The sequence below is a fragment of the Apis cerana genome, linkage group LG15 (assembly GCF_029169275.1).
Source record: "Apis cerana isolate GH-2021 linkage group LG15, AcerK_1.0, whole genome shotgun sequence".
Taxonomy (NCBI): domain Eukaryota; kingdom Metazoa; phylum Arthropoda; class Insecta; order Hymenoptera; family Apidae; genus Apis; species Apis cerana.
This window is the reverse complement of record NC_083866.1, coordinates 5,482,391-5,503,739: the sequence shown is the minus strand read 5'-3', so window position 1 is coordinate 5,503,739 and position 21,349 is coordinate 5,482,391. Positions and strand designations below refer to the sequence as shown.

At 39.2% G+C, this 21,349-nt stretch overlaps 1 protein-coding gene across 2 annotated transcripts in view; it reads left to right on the top strand.

Moving 5' to 3' along the window:
- Positions 1–17,331, top strand: part of LOC107996328 (angiotensin-converting enzyme) — a 43,176-nt gene extending 25,845 nt beyond the window's left edge. For both annotated transcript variants that reach the window (XM_017054318.3, XM_062085750.1), the window contains exons 11-13: positions 2,911–3,051; positions 11,535–11,701; positions 15,569–17,331. In XM_017054318.3, the coding sequence (XP_016909807.2) occupies positions 2,911–3,051; positions 11,535–11,701; positions 15,569–15,717 (457 nt within the window). In that variant the 3' untranslated portion in view covers positions 15,718–17,331. The remainder of the gene's footprint in view (positions 1–2,910; positions 3,052–11,534; positions 11,702–15,568) is intronic.
- The last annotated feature ends 4,018 nt before the right edge of the window (positions 17,332–21,349 follow it).

Genomic DNA, 21,349 nt, shown 5'->3' with positions numbered 1-21,349 from the left:
TCAACCGGACATGGCCGTTGGCGATAATCGTTGCACGATAATCGGATCGATGCAATCGCACGGCTCGATCCGATCCTCTTCCCTTTCTCCCTTGTTGTTGTGCCGTTCCGTTCCGTTTTCGTCCTTCCTCTCTCGACACAAGGCAACCTCGACGGTTACGCGCGCGCGCCCGTAGGTGCTCACCCGCAAGGATTTATCCGCCGCCGATCTCGTGGGTGCAACCGTTGCTCCCTTTCATGAGACACGCCGGTCCTACGTCACGATTTCCCTCTCTTTTCCCAGCCTGGCCCCGGTTCCGTTTTCTTACGTTGTTCTCACGTCGCAGAAACGCGCCGCGCGGGGCCACTCTTCTCGCGTCGTAATGTGGATCGACGGATTATTCCATTTCCACGCGAGAAATCGTTATGTAACGGGTGCGTGGCGATGCGATCGGAGAAACTGATGATCGCTGCGATGTTTCTACGAACCTGCCTTGGAATTTATATCAGTTATAATTTTCCTTTTGTTGTTGTAAGTTTTTTAAGTTAAGGAATTTAGAAGCGCGAAAGAATTTTACGAAATATCTTTCTCAAAATCTATTGGATACGTATAAATACGAAATTATGTATCTGTGGTATAGCTGGTAAAAGTTTGTGTAATATTTTTTTATTCTGTCTTTTTTATATAACAGAGTGATAAATCACTAAAAATATTTTTTATAAATTTATCGAAAGAAGTCACTCCATCACGTGTAATCCATATAATAATTATTTTCTGCGTACGTAAGTTTCGCGTAAATATAAAAAAAAAAAAAAGAAATATTATCGAGTAAAAATTGTCAAATAAATTTTCTATACAAAATAATAATTTTCTCGCGAGGTAAAAGTGTCGAGCTCGGATAATCGAAAATTGATCGATAATAAGGTATAAAATATCGATTAGCGAAACTAAATTATCCATGGTGAATCGGAATGAGGTTCTTGGACAGATATTAAGCAATTTTGGCTCAATAAGTATCAACCATAACTAATTTCCTCGTTCGAAGATGGACGATGATTGAAAAATATCCTCAATATATACAAGGATAAGATTCGAAAGTGAGATCCGTGTCTATGTCGATTGAAATATTATCTAACGGGAGAGAAATACTAAAGATCAAAATTTTATGATTCCCCGACTACAATATTAAACTTTGGTACATGTTTCGATTTTTTTTTTTTTTTTTTTTCTGAAACGACCACGCGACACGCGTGAATCCAATCATTGACAGTGAAGGTTTCTCTCCTTCCATTCTACCACTCTAACTCATTTTCATTACCTTGGACAGCGGATAATATTCTTCTTCTATCTTCGATTCTTAGAGGCTGGCTTAACTTGGATTTTTATCTGAGTTATAGCCACGCAGTGGATATAATTCAAAGGTCAATCGATAAAGATTCGGATACGAGTATTCCGCGCAGAGAGTGATTTTTATCCTTTCGTTCAATTTCACCTTCTTTGATTCAAGCGCAACAACGATCGATCTTTTTCTCTTCTCCTCTTTCACCGTTCCATCGGGTGAAAGAAATTTTTCTTCTTTTCAAGGATGCCTTGTTGACGTTCAGTTATACGCGTTTCATTCCGCTTTTATAGAAGCGGAATGTAAAATTGGAACCGTCGTGTGTTATCCTTTACCCGATTATTCTTGATTAATAGTCAACCTCGCGTGCGAGATGAGGAGACAGACGGAGGCGGACAGCGATTTAACGCCTCGCTTTCTGCATAAACATTTATAGAAACTCATCGGCATTTGCATCAGTCGTGCGAGAGATAAAGCGCAAGACAAATTCAAAGATGGAAATCGGTGTAGTAGTAGTTTAATAGGACGGAATTTTATCGTGGTACAATTCTCTCTTCCTAACTTGTGCGGATCACGCTACGTCCATAAATTTTTACGTGCAACTTATTTGTAAAAAGATTATTTTCGAAAATTAAAATTGTTTCTTTCGATATACAAATGGTGCTATACAATCATATATTCTTATCTGACAGGTATCGATCCTAAACGACTTCATCGAGAACGACATCGACTCGATTAATCGTCCATACTTGAAAACGAGGGAAGAAGAAAGATAGCGATATTCGTTCGATTCGCGCGTTACAACAAGATTATTGCGTCGACGTAGAAATTTTCTACGGTTAAAAAAAAGAAGCTATTAATCGACGATAAAACGATTCGATAAATTAGAGGAGGACAGAGATGTTTCTGCTGTATCGTCTATTAAAATAAAGCGAATCATCGATGAAAGTAATGTCGCGCGAAAGCGAAAACGGGGAGGAGGGGGATCTCGGTCGTAAAAGAGGCGTGTAATTACGCTTACGTTATGAAACTATCGAACGTCTTCTGACGGCGGGCGACAATCCTCTCGTTCGCGATCTCGATTTCGTGAACAATTTCCAAGAGGAAGGAAACGCAGCCATCTTTCGATCGATGGAAAGTTATAACAACAACGATCCAGATAAGAATGGTTTATTACGTAAAGATCGTCTTCGTGATGAAGAGTCTCGTTTTCAAACTTCACTCGTTGCTGTCCTCGTCTCTCCTCTCTCGCTTTCATCGCGTTACCTTTCTCGGAGAGAAGATCTAGGAGGAGGAACAAGCACGATCTCCAGTGCCGTTGAAAGGAATCCTCCCGAGTAGCGAATCGACCTCGTTGACACTGACCTTCACGATGAGACGTGTTGCCGTTTCTTCGAAAAGATGGGTCAACGTCGTTTTGCCGATCGATCGATTATCTTGATTTTCCTTCTTCCTCTTCTAGGTTATTTAAATTTCCAAATTTTCACGTTTCCTGGTTGCAAATGTGGACTGATAGCAGTAGGGTGAGATACATGGATTGTCGACACGAAGAAATTACAGGACAAGCGGTAAAGTTCGTTTATACGTTACAGGAATTTCGTGGCAGGGGTTCTTCAGTTCCAACTGTATCGCGCGTTGTGTCAGGCCGCTGGACAAAGGAGCGTGGACGATTTTAGGAGGCCTCTGCACAGGTGCGACTTTTACAGGAGCTCGGAAGCTGGAAGAATTCTAGGGTGAGTTTTCCTTTCCTTCTTTTTCTTCTTTAGTAAATTAATTACACGTTAATATTTGATTATTAAACGATATATTAAACATATTATTGAATACATTTTTGTAGCATAGGCGTTAAATTTTAAATAAATCATGTATTCATCCATTTTACGAATGAAGTATGAGGTACGAAGTATCGATAAAAATGATTTACGATCCGAGAGATGAGCAAAATTTTATTACAATTCCATCCAGAGATTCACGAAAGCGAGAAATCCTTGAATCGTATATACGAGAAAATGTTCGATCGCAAGTTGTTAGGTAACAACCAAAACCTCGTATAATTTCTCGCAAAAAGGCGAGCTCCGTTTGCCAGAGATATATTTCGAGCCGACTTCGTTATTAACTCGTCGTCATAACCTTAACGAAAAGCGAACGACTTTCTCAACGACATGATAAATACCCACCGAGCATGTAATTGTTTCCCTGTTTCTCCTCCATCGTGAATAACATCAATGAAAACGTTCGCTTTAACGTCCGGTCTCGCGAAAAACGCAGAAAATATAGAGTGGTGGAAAGAGGGGGAGAAGGAGGATGGAAAGGTGGCAAAAACAGCGTCAAAATGCGTCGTGGAGCGCGAATGCGAACGTGTAACTAACGAGATTGACGAGGAAACGAAAAGCGTCTGTGAACGATTTCTCGAGGATCCCTGTTAGCGAATCTGAATAATCGTGCCAGTTTGGACGCGGCCTCGTTCATAGAAAGTCCATAAGATCGACGATTAAATAATCGATAGAAAAAATTCCGGTTTCGCAAACCAGTGTACTTTCCCTTCTCGATATGCCCCCCTTCCCCTTCATGGATCATTTTAAGATGTTACGGTTGTGACGTTCGAAAATTATTCGCTGGAAGAAAAATCGTACGAAAATTGCATTGAGAATATTAATCTTTTTTTTTTTTTTGTACAAGCGAATATTTCGAGGATGGATTAAATGAGATGATATATTTTTTTAATACGCTATATATAAATGTTGATTGGTTATTTTCTGTGATAAGAAGTATAATTAAGTCATTTATGATATTGTTGCTTCAAAAGATAATTTAACTTGAATTTTGTAAAAATTGTACGAGAGATAAGCGAAGATGCGAAAGGATGTTTCATCGAAATTAATAATTTACGATTTATTTGAAATAGTCGAGTTACGAGACGACTCACCCTATGTAATTTAATGAAACATTTCCTCTGCGTTCCTTTTATCGATGAATGTTAGATAATACATTTCTCGATTTCTAAGTCTAATGTTTCACGTGGAGGAGAAAATGATTTTGCTTTTTGCCAGTTAGGGAATTCCGAAAGGAATATCTTTTAAAATGTTTTTACGTCGATTTAATAACAAGCTCGATTGTAAATTTATCGAGATTATTTCCGGATGGAAAAAATATTTGACGCGTGTAATCCCGTGTAAAACTGCATCGAGATATGGATATGGAAAAAAAAATTTCGTTTCGTTGAATATTTAAATTCGGGAAAAGAATTCGAAGAATTATCAAGATTCTTTCATTAAATATTCCAAGGTAATGAAACGAAGAATTTCTTTGCGCGAGACATATTCGAAGTTGAATTCGACGTTATTTTCATAATTTCCCTTGATCGTAGTTGTGTAATTTGAAAAAAATTTCGAATTTACTCGATTAAATCAGACGACAGACGCGCGGACGACAGATCTCTCCACCGAAAATGTTCTGACCTGATTAAAATTCAAGGCTTGACGCCAAAATTTTCCACGTGCATGGATACTTTTAATCGTGGATATTCGAATATTCATCGTGTTAACCTTAAAAATATAATCAATTTTTATATTTGATAATAATTTTAAAAAGTAATTAAAATTCAACGATTGATTAATTTATTTTACGCGTTTGAATCCTTTACGACAGCGATACGAAGTTGTAGAAAATTGTAAAACTTTTTCATATCTATCTCTATTCTCTAAAATTGTGAAAGATGACGAAACGAGAGGAGAAAGAGATATCCAGGATTCCGTAATCTTTGTTAAATAAACAGTGATGAAGATACAAAGCGGATAGAACCGAATCTTACGCGATGAAAGAAACAGCCCTATTACTTTATAAAATTGCGTCGTGGATCGCTTGCGTGAACGAACGAACGATCGATTGCGAAAAACTTATACGTGAGAGTTGAAAAATCGTCGTGTCATCCGTGATATTATCGGCTACTTCAATTTCTCGTGAATTATATTACGACAATATCGTACCTTCGATGTTGCAAACGATCACATTAACCCTGAATAAAACTGGAAGGAATAAGTATTTTGTAAAATGGAGAGACGGTTAAAATGAGAGATTGTATAAGTCGGTCGACATGCAAACGAGAAGGATCGAATTTCGTCGAATTTTTTACTCGTATTCTTTTATCGTTAACTTTTATCGTTGTAATAAAAAAAAAATAGCAAAATTAAATTAAATTAAATTTCTCTCTCTGTCTTCGAGAGTAGGTCACATAGATTTCAACTATTTGAAAGTGATATATTATTTGCTCGTGTAGGTTGTTGCATGAAACTTTGCCATAAAAATCAATATTATGCATCTTCGATTCTTCGAGAAATTTTACAATTTTATTGATATCTTTTCCTTTCTTTCTTTCTTTCTTTCTTTCTTTTTGTTTTTCTTTTTTAATTAGAATTTATCGTGATCATGTTTCTCTAAGTACAATTTTTTTATTTTTCCTTCTGATGTTATAAAACATCTGTGAGATTCATATAATAACACATCCATCTCCTTTTTCAATTTAAATTTTTTCCCATCGAATGAAAACGATTTTCTTCTTTTATGTATGATTGATCTTTGCGTCTCGGAAAAATAAGAAAAATAAAGTATAATAGCAACCTCTTCTCGTTTGTAATTGCTAATCAATTACGCGCTCGAACGCTTTCACTGGCCTCGCGGAGAGAACGAACAAATAGACCACATGGGACACTTATCGAACGAAGAGCACAAGAGGTGGCAAGAAAAACCGCATACGAATCCATGCGTGTAAGAATTCATAAGTTGTAAATCACTCGGGACACTCAACATACATCGATTCGTGAGCGTTTAACCATACAAAAGATATGCATCGTTCAAATATAAAAAAATCCTCGTAGAGAAACTTGTATTATATAAATTAAAAAGTAATATTGGATTATCCGGTATACAGCGAATTCTCAAAATTGAGGTTCTTTTTCTTATATTCTTTCGTTAAATTATGGATTAAAATCAATATCAGAATATACGGATAGATTCAAATTTTCCGATAAAAAGAAGAGGAAGGGCAGATATAGAAGAGATATAACCATATGCAGATTATATCGAAGAGCGAAGGAACGATCTTGGAAAGGTCTCAAAAAGAAATTTTCCTTCTGATATAAGGCGCGTGGGTGTACACAGAGGTCGAAGATATCGCGTGGAAGATACAATCGGAAAAGACCTATTATATCGATCTTGCAGCGATCCGATCCCTTAACAGTCTCCGGTAGTCAACGTAATCTGGGTCAACGGGAGGAAAACCTTTGTTCGCCTTCGCCAATTTCACTGCCAATTCGATATTCGTTCCTTGACTTCTCCATCCAGTGGAGGATTCTCCGTCAACAATATTAATTTCGAATTTTAATTCAAATTATCTTTGGATTAAATTCTGATTTTTTTTTAATCGTTAAGCCGTGATTTAAACACGTTTATTAATATCGTATTACAAGTATTACGAATGATTAATGATAACTTGCGATAGGTTTGATACATCTGTCGATTCTCTTTAAAGGATTCTTTAAAAATTATATATAAAACCCAAAGATAAAACCCAAATTTTCTTTTTCTTGATTCGATACTTAAATGGAAATATCAGAAACTTAAACGATGGCACGCGGCAGCTTTCGTTTCCTCGTGAGTGGCGAAATGAAGAAATATCCGAGGAACGAGCAATTAAAGCCGATGCAGCTGTCAGTGCACGAAACCAGCGATAATAAATCGCCTCTATCGCTTGGGAGAATCTGCAACTGATTTCTGCCTCGAAGAAATTATCCATTTAGCAGTAGCTTAATGCGCATTCTCGCGCTCGATTATGAAATTTTACTCTTAAACTGATTGCGCAACGAGAACAGCGTACGTTTTCGAAGAAGATGGATCGTTCCAGTTCTAATCGATTTCCTATTTCAATTCCCGTTCCAACGTTACAACATTATTTTTTCCACTCTCAGTTTCACGCCTCTACGTGTAGCACTTCGATCGAAATTCATTAAGCCAATTCACGCGCACGTTCGATTCTTCTTTTTGAAAAAAAAAAATTCGCGTTGCCCTGATTACTTCCACGCGAAGAATAAGCTGCTAATATTCGTTCTTAATTGCAAGACTTCTTTTCGCAAGAGAGGAAAATCGTTCTCTCTTATGAAAAAAAAAAAAAAGAAATATTCGAATACGCATCTACGGCGCGATTCGATCGATAGATCGAAATCAGCTGGGCGATAGTCCAAAGACCCGACTTCCTGTAACCGAAGGACGATCTCTCGCAGTTTGCGGACGCAGTTACGAAACGGATTGCAGCCGCGTAAAAACACGCGCGTGTCTCGTACACGCAGTTGCACGAAGAAACTGGCGCGGTCAGGCTCGTTACCCGTTCCACTTCCGTTTTGTAATTTTACTCTCGTCCGCAAGAAACAGAAGAGGAAGATTGAAGAAAGAACGAGAACCGATATATATTTCAGGAAAGGATTTCTTCACTTCCTGAAAACTTATCCATTACGACTCGTTTGAAATTCGATGATGGATAGAAATTTTTATTTATTTATTTATTTATTTTTCTTATCTCTCTTTTTTTTCTTCTTTTTTTTTTTAATCGCTTCGAGAAGCATTAATGCGATTTCGCGTGCGCAATTTGCGAACGAAGAATTCGCTCGAGTTCGGATGATGAGGGTAATTGGGTGAAGAGAACAGGTATTTTTCACGTTATACTCGTCCCCTCTCTTACGTAAAGCGTAACGATAATTTTAGCGATCCTTTTTACATGTTTATTAATGACGATAATAATCGCGACAACTATAATTATCCGATCGGGGAACGAGATTATTTATCGGAGTGTGAAACACCGAATATACGTAAGTATTACAAATTACTTGTACACACAGTGAAACTCGGTTATATACGAACGAAATGCATTACATGGTGACTAAATAACTGGATATCTATTATATTTAATATTTCAGAGAAAACGTTTCGTGGATTCCTATTATTTCCGAAAGAAACATCAAATGGAGAAATATGTCTTTTATTATATATAGAAAAACGGGCTCGTTATGTGAGCCCGTTTGTTTCCCCGGCCAGTTCGTAAAAACAAAGTTCCATTCGTATTACAAATTACTTGCACATAATTCACACTCAACCACGTTACGGAACACGCCGAGAAATCGTAACCGCGTTTTACGATTATTAAAATTCAGAGATTACAAACGATCCGACCGATTCCATCCAATTACACAACTCCACGACGGTCGATCGACGAATCCGATTAAACAGAAATCGATTGAAATTTATGCAAGTGGATGATTCGTCCTTGGCACCGGTGCATCGGCGTTTCGAAAGCGCCTCAGGTTGAGCAACCGGTCGTGCCCGCCGTGCGAAAACCATTTTCCAATAACAACAAAAAAACATTCGATGGGATCAAATTCAACGTGTATTTCTTAATCGGAAAACCCCGTTTCCATTAATTACCATTACCAAAAATTGCTAAGTTTCCAATTTATTCCATTTTATTTTCCAACTATTCCTTTCACTTCTGAGAAATGTCACGAGTTTCCCAAATTCCACTCGAAAACATTCTTTTTCAAGATTTTTCATAAAAATGTTCAATTTTTGAATCGATCCCATCGCACGATCTGAACGATCCACATTCCGTCAAGATCCTCTCGGCAAAACCGATCAAATCGTTGGCCAAATGACACGCGTTTCCCACACCACGGTGTCAGGGTTCACCCTTAAAACAACGGTAGAAACAACAGCGGCAGTGAGACTCGTGACTCGATTTCACGGCGAGGAGGAGAATGGAAGTGATTCGTTGGGGTCCCCAATTAAAGACAAGACCGAGGAGTGTTGCTTGGTCGAGGCTTGAAAGGAATATGCAGCTAAGCTCTCGAGTAATCCAGAACCGTTCGTCAAATTTCGAAGGATCAATATCGCTATGGCAACACTAGAGCGAAAATTCTTGCGTTGGAAAGCTAGACGAACGTGCTAGACCGAAGTGCTCTTCTTTCTTTCTTTTTTTTTTTTTTCGACCGATCGATTCGACGCCAAAACGCCGTAACGTTAAACAAACTTTTCGTTGAACGTTTATCGAAGGTTGCAAGTTTAAAATTGAAATTTGAAATTTTTCACTGTTCTTCCAGAATCGGATGTACGCACGATTCGACGTGTGAGGGACGTGTGTTAAATACAAGTAGAACCAGCATCCCGAGCGTATTGCGAAATGTAGGTAGGTCGGGGCAGGAAAGTGGCGATTTCGTTATGAGCGGAAATTGTGAGATCGAAACAAATTGCAATACCGGAGGGGCAATACCGAAATATTTTTCGATTCCCACGGGAGGCGTGGCCTGCTCTCGAAGGAACCGGAAGCGAGCTGCACCGCCTGACCTGCATCCGAAATCACTTTCCAAAAAAAAAAAGAAGTTGTTATGTCACGAGGCTGGCGTCACTTTTCACTTTCGTGAAACCGACCCTCCACTTTCTTTGCCGTTTTTCGCCAAAAGTGTACACTGGGGGGATTATTCGTTCTCCAAGCATCTTCCTCGAGCCAGAACGATTATTATATTTCTTCAACAATTTCGTTTCTCGATTCTACTTTCTCGGATTGAATCACGCTTCCTCGATTTCATCCGCGTCGGTCTGCGGTTCTGGTAGCCGAAACGCGAGAGCGGCGACAAGCGTTGGTCAAATCGCGAGCTTCCACGCACGTCGATAACTCGATCCACCCTCTTACGCAAGAAATATCTCGCGTTTGCGATTCATCCGTGGAAAGGCCGCCGTCGCCGATCGAACAAATCCCTCCTCTCCTCCTCCTCTCCCCCTACGGTTAGATTAAGTTCGTTTTATGTAACGTTGTAGTCGGGGCAAGCAGAATTACGAGAGAGGCGAGCGTGTATCGCCTGTCTCGGATCGGCAAAGGAAGCAGGAAAGAAATTGGACGAGAGGTAAAAGAAGCTCGAACAACAACGAAACTCTCCCCTGATCACGTAACTCGATCGGATGACGATTTTTCTTTTCTACGGTTCTCTCTCTCTTTCTCTGCTCTCAGGAGTAAGAAGTTTTTCCTTCTTTCTTTTCTTTCTCCACGTCTCCACGGCCACTGGATACGGCAATGTCGTAAGGAAGATATTTCGATCCATCGACAGAATTTCTTCTCGTTGCTCCATATTTCCGCCCCATTGTATTTAAATGGACGATCTGGCCGATTCCGAGATTGTCTTTTTCGCCTCATAATCTTTCTCCTGTTGGCCATTGTGTCGACAAATAGAGTGTGCTTTATTCGTAGCTGTGTCGCAATAAGTAGCGCTAGTTTTGACGGAGGAAATATATATATAAAATCTAAGGGGTGGTAATATTTTTATCAAACCGAACTTAAAGATCGAAAAATCAGGAATTTGAGATTCCGAGATGTGAGAGTTCTGTCTGACGACAGGAATAGTTAACAGATTACTCAGAAATGACATAACGCAATGACGACTGTAGCAATCGAAAGCAAAGAACTGAGAAGTGTGTTCACATGGAAACGGTTAAGATTAAATCACCGATAATCCATGAAAGGGATTGAACGAGATTATTACTCTAAACTGTTATGGACACGTCACGATTCATCGATTTCGATGAAGTCACGCTGCGCAAATTAATACTAGAAAAGAATAAATACAACAACTATCCTCGGATTGTCTAATCCTCGGAAACTGTTTTTTTTTTTTAATCTTTGCAAAGAATTTTTTCAAAGCGTTAAAATTCGTATCTCAGCCTTATTGCACTTGTCTTTCCCGCCGTTTCTTGGCACATTGTTGCACGAGTCAGAATTAATTCGACATCGTAACTCATATGAACGAGCAAAAGTTGTTGCACACCCGTCGTGAAATCGAGCGAGCGGCAATCGAACGCGTTTCGAGCGGATTCAAAGCGCGGCTGATTGCCAAAGATAGTCTAATTAATGCATTGGAAAGAAAGGCTCGTTACACGTCCATTATTTTCCTCTCGTCTCACAATTCTACGCCCGATTTTCCTCGTCCTCGATTTTTCCAATCGTGCGCCATTATGTATTTTTTTTTTTTTTTTTGCGCGCTAATAATCTCCGTCGAAGAGCAACAACGCACGAATAACGAGCTTCGGTTTCGCGATGGTAGGTATGTTGCGTTTTCCTTTCTATTGATTTTCCCGCGTTCAATTCCATGGAAAAGTGCGATCTTTGCGCGGTTGTTGTTCGCAGAAAAATCATGGAGAGGGGCTCCTCGGTGCCTTGGCAGGAGACGCTTCAAGAAGCCATCGGTGAGGACAGATTGGACGCGACTGCCCTCAGAGAATACTTCAGGCCCCTCGAAGATTGGCTGAGAACGGAAAATTTGAGGACTGGCGACGTGGTCGGATGGTCTTACGGTAAGAACTCGTTCATATTTTGGTTCTTTAACTTGTATCTCCATCATTCGTCGTATTTCCATCATTTGCAACGCGTAATTTGTAAATGCGTTGCGCTCTGGAACGTCGAGGATATAAATCAGATTCTTGCAATACTCTTTTTCTAACATTTAAATAACTCGCAATTTTCTCTTTCCATATGAGATGAGGGTAAGTAAATCATTGGCTGGAAATTTTTCGAAACCTCTTAAAGAGAGTTTTCTTCCCAAGTGTCGTTTAAAAGAAATATTGATTCTTAGAAATCTCCGATATTTTCCAATTTTATTTTGAAATAAAATTAAACGATCTACCATCCATGAATACTTACGTAATAAATTTATCAACGATTAAATTTGATAAAAAGAAAAGAAAAATAGAGTGAGTAGCTACATCGATAACTGTCAGAAATTGAATTGAAAATAATTCAGAGAACCTGTTACTCGAAGATCTAGCAACGAATATATTGCCATAAGAAGATACAGAAATACGTAGAAATAGCATCGATATTCGTTACGAGACTAAATTATCGAAGATGGCTGATCAAGAACGATTATTAAATTTCTCACTTCCGTAAATTTATTCAAGACTCGTTGCACTTTCGATTCCGCGTTCTGGTACACGTTTCACGGATTTTTTTCTTTTTTCTACGTTCCTTTTATCGATTCTCCTTTTCTCTCTTCCTGCACGTGCATACGACTGGTCAGAAACAAGGAACCGATTCACGCGACAAGCCACGATCGATACACGGGTACGCGCTAGCTACCCGGTTCCTTTCATCGTAACTTGTTACAAATTATGCAATTTCCTACCGTAACAGATTGAAGGTTGCAGTTCCCACGTGCCAGTTACCGTTGGGAGCGCTACAAATATTCATCGTGTGACGACATTCGGCTGAATTACGATCCGTAACGGGGCGAAATTATCGGGATTGCCTGACGTTACATCTTCCAGAGTGTGGAGCCTGTTGCCAAATTGTGGCGAACGGTGTTGCGTAGAATTATCGCTCAAAAATTTCAAAGAATGTTTCAAAGAATTCCAAGGAAAATTTAAAAAGAGAAAAAAAGTCGCGTTAAAACTTTAACGCACGGAAAAATGTACGTAAATGGTGCAGCGTTAATTTGCTAAAAAGAAAAAGTGAATCGAGAAGATTCGAAAAGTGGTTTCGAACTTTTTACCGATACTGTACGCATATAAACATCAGAGAAATATTAATGGGAAGAAAGAATGCACGAGATTTCGTTTCGTGGTTGATGGGTTATTAATTATCCAAACGATTATCTAACATCGAGAATCGTAAGTTTGATTGATCGCTCTTCTTACTGACCACGTACTGACCGATTAAATCGCACGAAAGCATTTTGTCTGAAACGCCATTAGATCGTCCATCGTTTTAAGTTCGCTTAAAACAGTAATATAGATTTTCCAACCGTTCTTTGGTCCATTGAAAAAAGTAAACTGGTCGAAACCTTCGAATAAAGTTTTCTTTATAAATAATTAAAACTTATTATCAAATTATTCGATACAGTTTCGAACAATAGATTATTGAAGCAACTTTATTTTCGACTTCAACCGTCAAATTTTCCCCGGTCCAGGAAGAAAAGATATTTCTAGAATTCGCATGCAGCGGAAAGCGTCACGATTATTTCCGCGTTACGGATCGTAAAGAGGTAGAGTTCAATTATGCCACGGTTAGTGAAGTTCTGGCCCCGTGGGACTGGCGGATTGCGAAATCGGAGTAGAAAGAGAAAAGAAGGCGAGCATGGGCCGTAAGAAGGGACAAGGATGGTTGTCTTGCAGAAGGAGAGAGACGTATCGAATCGTGAGACACGTTCGACGATTCTACTCTCGTTTCCATTCCACGTTGCACCTCGAAACCTGTCAATTTTCCTCGCGAGCGTACAGGCTAATTCAGAGATACGTGTCATTACTTCGAGAGATATACCTCCAAAGTGAATAAATAAGTTTCCTGTATAAATTTTACGAAGAAAACGGAAGCAAAAATTTGGATTTGAGATTACGTGCTCGAGCAAATACGTGATACACTTTATTTATTTTCGAATAATGAACTCGATGCGAAAGAAAGAGAGAGAGAGTTTTATTTTTTAACTTATTCACATCTTTGAGTAAGTAAATATCGATACATATTTCTGAATCTCCCTGTACACACGTGTAACACGATTTCTCGACCACACTCGCCCCGTTCCTCCGTGTTTCTTTCTCGAGATGAATATCGTTCGACAATGGAAATCAGTCAGATTTGGAGGAAAATCGGAGGAAGCCAGCCTCGCCTGGCCTGACAGGTTAGGAGGAAAAATGAGCCGTTTCCGAGAAGCGATCGCGATGGAAAGCGCGGATGTACGTGACTCCGCGCGCGTTACGAGGAGAAAGAGCACGCGCCGATTGTCGATCACAATTTTCTCCGTCGATCGCCCGCCCGATGCGTCCCTCTTTCTTCCCCGTTCATTCTCCATTTCCTTCCAAAGAAACGACACCGTAATCGATTTCGTACACCGTACGCCGCTTTCCACGCCGTGGAATCAAAGGAGAAAGCATTTCGCGCGCCGCTTCTACACCTTTCTACACCGACACTTGTGCACAATCCCTTTTTTTTGTCTACAATTTGTATAGCCGTGATCGGAACTGTGACATAAATTCGATTAAATTGATTATATATTAGATCCTGGTTAATTGGAGCGCGAAATCGATTCGAATGGTCAAATAAATTAGCTTAATTAAACAAAATGGTTAAACAGATATATAGGCGCGAGATCGTGGGATGGGAATCGATGACGAAATATTTTTCGTTTTGCGCGATGATCGAAGAGAATGCATGGAATCGAAAGGACACGTCACTGTTCGAAAGGGGAAACGGTACCTGTTCCAGTTACTTTCCTCGACGAGATTTTTTGTTTTTGTCTTAATCTCGATGGCTGGGTTTTTAGAACGATTCGTTCTCCTCTCCCTCGCCCTCCAGCCGTGAATGATCTATCGATCTATCCGCGACCCGTTCTCCTTGCGCTTTAACCTATTACAACCGCCTCGGTCTCCGTTTGGTGACCAACAAACGATATAAATTTTATGGTATTGATATTGATTTAGATCCGTCGGATTTAGACCCGAGAGAGAGAGAAAGAGAGAGTTCAGTCGAGTTCCCTTTATGAGAAGGAGAAATAAATGATCGTTATGCAACGCTGCTCTACTAAAATAATTGTAAATTATATAGACTTGATATAATTGATGGTCTGTTGTAGTTAATTAGAATTATGTGTTTTTATACGTATTTATAATATTGTCCAATTACGATCCAACTTACAAAAACATTCTTGAGAAAGTTGTCACGAGATTATGTACTTACATGTATATCTTGCAGCTATTTATTTCTCTTTGATTTATTATACAGGATGTTATTACAATATCGTGTGTATACTTCTTGGAATGTCTAGAGATAAAAAATACAAAAGTTAAATCGCTTACAATTTACTAGTCACAAATTTTATATTTCGATCTTTATAAAAGATGTTCCATAAACGTCCTGTATAATTCTTGTTAAGCCTGATGAATGAATGAAGTCTCGATGATTAAAAACTAATCGAATCTGTGTTCGTTTCCTTTTTTTGTTCATCTTTTTATAATATAATACAATAATCGGCCTCTATCATTCCCTCCAATCCTTTATTCTTTTTTGTTTACTCTCATTTCCCGATCCCTGCAATTTACACCGGATCGCCTGGAGCAACAATTCCTCCAACGAAACAGATATCACTCGAAGCTGTTTCATCGGCGTAATAACAATAATCATAACCAGATATCACTGTTTCACGATCGTGTAACCGTGGATTACGATTGCAGACGGAGATTATTGCAAGCGCAGCATCGAGACCGCCGGTCTCCAGGTCTATGGAAGCGGATTCTACAACGGAGGCGTTTCGATCACCAGTACGAAAGCTACTTTGCCAACGATTTTTTCCATCCTGTTCACAATTTTGATACTTTGTTAAGGAAAAAATGTATGGAACAGTGGGTCAAGCTTCCACGATCGAGATCGTTTAAGGATATCTTTTTCTTCTCCGGAGGATATCCGGGCAGAAAGAACGATCGATACTTTTATTACAGGAGCCAAACCAGAAACCAAACGTAACACCAAAATTATTATAGGATTCTTGTTAAATACTGTAAAATATAATAAATAGACCACGCGATTTTTAGGTGAAATATTCCTCGTTTAACGGATATATTTATAATAATTGAGACAAAGTAATCGATCATCAGACATAAGCAACAAATAACTTTTTCCTGAAGAATCAAATTTGCCAATTCTATTTCTTCGAAAGAAGAAAAAAGATTAAACGATTTTTTCTGCATCAAAGCTTGGATAAATATTTCAGAATCTTCCGAAGTTGTTCTCAAAACCTAAAAAAGTGCGAGAAAGAATCAGAATATAATAATAGAGGAATCAAACGAGGAATAACGTCGCCCTGTTATAATTGTTATTACCGTAGTATCCATTATTAATTTAACCGCGATTCATAACGTGGCAATAGTACGCGTGCAATTAAGCTGATGTGCGAGCATAAATCGTTTCAGCGTGTCGAAAGGGTCGCTCTCGTGTCGCATACGTTGAAAAGCGACACGACCTCTCCGTTTAATAAAGGCAAAGAGATTTACATCCTTCGTCGTTAAAACGGTCCCACTATGCCTTCGAGACAGATACGAGTTGATGCTATTTTTAGCTCTGAAAGCTCGAGCTTCACTCGACGTGCACACGTTTCGTTGTAAATACGTAAATCGTTTATTAATCGGACGAGATGTCGAACACAATGGAATATATATTCGAAATAACACGATTGTTGTTGCGTTACACGTTTCGAGAAGAATAATGGAATAATTTTAATTACTTAGAATATTATTTACAGATCCCGTATCTTCTCTCTCAAATCGCATAAAATCGCATAAAATTTTGCAATCCATTTTCTCGAATCGTCTCGAATGTGATTTCAAAGTGTGAAGGCATCACTTTCAATCTTTTTCTTGAAAATTGAAAGTGATATTAAAATGATACAATGTTCGTACGCTATTTCTAGATTCTAGATTCTAAGTTCGATAATAAGTCTTTGGATAGTGGAATCTCACTGGGGTATCGAAATGGGTCGAATTAACGAAGAAATAAGCTCGTTTCGCGTTTGTAAGTTCGTAAACCATATTGAAGGCGATTTCCACTATACGTATCGTAATTGAGAGATACGTTTCAATCCCAAACGAAAACAAGCCTTGGTAACGATCACGCGAATTATCGTTACAATTTTCAGTGAGTAAAAAAAACACCACATTCCGTCTACAGTGTCAGTATGTGCATTTTATATCGATCGTCGAATGAATCGTTAACCCTTATGCGAATTATCATTTAAATGTAAGATCTCTCTCTTTTTCTAATAATTTAAAAGATTAATCGAAAACTGTAACGTTTGATTTAGAATTTTATCAGTGGAAAATTATGGAAATTTTGGGTATCGACATAAGGGTTCAGGCGAGTTATTTTTACAATATTCTTAGAGAGAGAGTAAATAATAAGAGAGAATGTAAACACAAAACCATTAAAATAAGCTTTAAATAAATTTTTAGCACCGAGTTATTTACAGATTCATAAGGGATGTTGCAAGCCGAACAAGTTCGAAATATCACGCACGAAGAAAGAAAGAGATACTTTCGATACTTTTTTTTCTTCTTTTTTTTCCTTTTTTTTTTTTTCTTTCTTTTATTGTCTTTCCATCCACAAAGAGATTCTGCCGTCCGGAACCCATTATTCCCGACTTTCGCGGCTCTCGAGAGGATCGTCGAATAAAAGTCGTTTGACTGCGGAGAACCGAAATTGCTTTGCAGGATTGTGTAATTAAGAAGCCGCTCTATAATGTATAATCACTTATCCGACCCATGAAAATTGTAATTCCACGGAGAACGACTTTATTTAACGAACCTCTTTATTGACGCTTTATACAAATTCAAAAATTACGACAAATTAGCTCGTAAATTTATATAACCCTTTCTTTCCAATCAATTTTCGCTTCGCATGGGATAATATTTACAGCGACCAAGTTGCAAGATTTAATTTAATAAGAATTTTTCCACATACCGACGTTCCCACGTAACAGTTATTATATCCTTTACATTCTTCAACATCAATTAAACAATCGAGCGTAACAGATTTTTCATTGGCACGATGTAAAACGTGAATTATCCGACATAAGTTGCATAATTTAAAATCGACGAGGGGGAATATTTTCAATAAACGCATATTCGGGGATAAGAGTCATTATAAAATTATAAAAGGAGGAAAGTTCTTTTTTTTTTTCAAGAGATTTTTCACACCGCGCGAGACACGAGAATTATCCAATAACTTGTAAAATTTCACGGAGATCTTTCGGTTTTCAAGAAACTTTCTTTGAAACGGGAGAACACGCGTAGGACGTCAGCTTTCACGAGAGTCGCAATAGGAGACGTTATTGTTCCTACGGAGAGACAGCTGCTCGGCCATAATTACACAAAGGTGGTCTGTCCAGAAACTGGTTCACCTACTTGCGTAACGCGAAGATGCGGAAACCGGGCTCGAAAGACCTGGAACCCGATTACATCATCGAACGTGTCCGATCCTTTGGCGATCGATGCGCCACGAATATCACGATCGACTACGATCTTAACATTTCGATGATGGGGGCGATGCGTTCCCCGAAGAGGTTCACTACGGTAAGTAAAGGTGTTAAGAAACTTTTGCCCAAGAGAAATGCAGCAGATTTGAGATTCGAGCGGTATCTTCGATTATAGGAATTTAAATGAAAAAAAAGTTTCGTAACGTGTATTCGAGCCCCGTCCGTCCGTCTGTCGTTTCACAAGACTTTTTAAAAACCAGTTACAGTTACATACCTTCAAATTAAATGGAAAAATACACGAGAAATCGGAACCGAAAATGACGAAATTCTACGGATTATTTCTATATAAATTATCCACGAGCGGACGATTCGCTGAAATTCGTTAGATTTCTCCTGTGTGTGTTGCGTGCCCATACGCAATAGGGAAAATCGGGCAAGATTTCTCGAAGAAAGCGATCGAGAATCCGCCAGTTAGTATCTTATATAATCCCTGACAATTTCCTTTTCCGACGTTGCCTCCATTTTTTTTACCTTGAATCGTTTAATTATTCGTAGATGATTCACTGACGATCACTGAAAACCCGCGCGAATTCGATGATCGAATTGGTCGTTTCTCTCCGCCAGAGGAGAGAAGAAAGGAGAGGTCGATCGAGGCGCGGTTCTCGTGGCCTCGAGCCACGGCACGCAGGGTCAAGGGGTCATTTTTCTTTCGATCGAGCGGGCAGCGATCCCCTTTCGCTTTCGATCTCGATCGCTCGCCGAAAACTGGTCCGTCCGGTTGCGCAATCGGAAGACAGGGAAGTGCTGTCTTTCCGCGAAACGTCTGCACAATGACTCGACGAATGCCACTCGTCCACTTTCACCGTCGTCCACGCGCGCACGCACGTCCTAGAACGCGCGCGGTCACCTTTGAAATCCGGTCGAAAGAAGGCCGTGGAAATTCCGATTCCTCGTGCACGCCTTCGTGACGGACACCTCGGCGATTGCTGCATCCGAGCATGCACAAGGAGTTTTCTTACCACGAGTTTTACAATATATCCGATCTTGGATGGTCAATTTCGAAATTTTTCATTTTGAAGTGGCTGCACTCCTTCGTGACGAATATTTCGCCGCCGCCTGTGATCTGAAGATCGAAGAAGAAGAAGGAAAATTGTTTAGGAGAAATTTACTGATTTTTTCTTTTATTTTTATTTTTCTTGTAGAATATACGTAAAGATCCGAGTGATATGATCTTAGATAGTCGAAATTTAGAATTTTTACGAAGTGACAATGGATTATTTAAAATGTTGGAGCAGTTATTATTGAAAATATTCAAACGCCTTGCGAAAATATTAGTTTGCAAGAAGAGAATATCACGCTATATCTTAACCTTGTCATAATTCTTCCTTACTTGATTTCCTTTCTTTGAGTAAAATTCGAACGTAGAATATTCGTCGTAATAACGGTAGAACGAAAACGTTGGTCTCTTCTCGAGGAATGAATCAAGGTGATATTGAAAGGAGGAAGAAATCGAAAAAGAAATATGATAGTCGATAAAGAAGAGATAGATGAGAAATTTTGCTCTCCGCAAGGACGCGGATCTCCACGTCTCAAGGCCACGCTTTCGTGCATCTTCGATTTCCGTATAAAAATCCGGATCGAAAGTGAAGCTCGTGGCGTGCTCGTAATTGAGATAGCCGAGCGAAAGACGTCACAGAAAATGAAACGGGTGGTCAACGATACTCGAGACTAATATCTGGTTAGATCGTAATGAGAGTAATTACTATTAACGGAGAACAATGCCCCTCTTGCGCAAGTTAAAAGGTAAAACGGAGCAGCGCAATGTCATTGGCTTGTGCAACAACTAACTTAATCCCACAAAACGTTGGCCTTTATTCGATTTAATTTCCTCCAATCTTCTGAATGAAACACTCCGTGCGTTCGTGAAACGAGAGTATCGCGTCTATTTAAGTATTGCTTTTTCTCTTTAGAAATAAATTAATTTCTATTGTCGAAAGTGGAGATCAGATACGGATCTCTCGTGAACGAGATCGCCAATAATGATAAACTTACGTAATTAGGCGATGCCACGGACGCTTTTTGCACGATTAGAAAAAAGAAGGAGATATAAAATTGCCCGATCGAAAATGCAAATAACGAACAGCGTTTATGGACACGTGGAACACGCTCGGATCGTTCTTTCTTATCGAATCGTCCAATCGAGTAACTCGAGTTAACGAAACTAACGTGTGTGTGTGTGCGTGCGTGTATGTGCGAAAGAGAAAAAGAAAAAGCGATGAAAGTGAGGAAATTATGTATTCGACAGACACGTGCGGATTTATGAGCCGGAAGCGGGCAAGATTCACCGATCGGAGCAAGAAGAGAGCGCATCAAAATTCCGCTTTCGCGGCGCAGAAAAATTCGGCGTTGCGATATAATTCGAGCGTATAATTCTTCTGAGTGTAACGAAAAAGGAAGCAACCAAGAAGTGATGTTTGCTCGTTCTATCACGAAAAACAACAGACGGGAGAAAAAGAAATCACAGAGTCTCGTAACAGAGTTTCGTAAAACTTGATTTTTAACGCACCATGTTTAAGAATCTCGATGGCTATATAAATTGGAATAATCCGATGTTTCGAGAGTGAAGCAACAATTATTTTTTCTTAAACCTTGTCCAACTTTCGATCGGTTTCTTCTTCTTCTTTTTTTTTCCTCTCTCTTCTTCAAGTCATCTACCAGCGAGACGGCTCGCCATCGAAAGAAAAAAGTTAATGAAAATTTTTCGATTAAATATGTGAAACAAAGAAAAAAAAAACTTGTATACAATTTATGCAACCCATTGTTCACTTTCTATTCCCTATGTCCAAATCGTGTACGTCCCGTGTACCAGAGAGCGGGGCATATTAATTGAACGTTTCCCGGGCCGATGTTCGTGGGGACAAACGGTAAACAACGATACACGAGCGCAATCGTTACGCAATGTCCCCGTACTTCCACGTACCGTTGATTC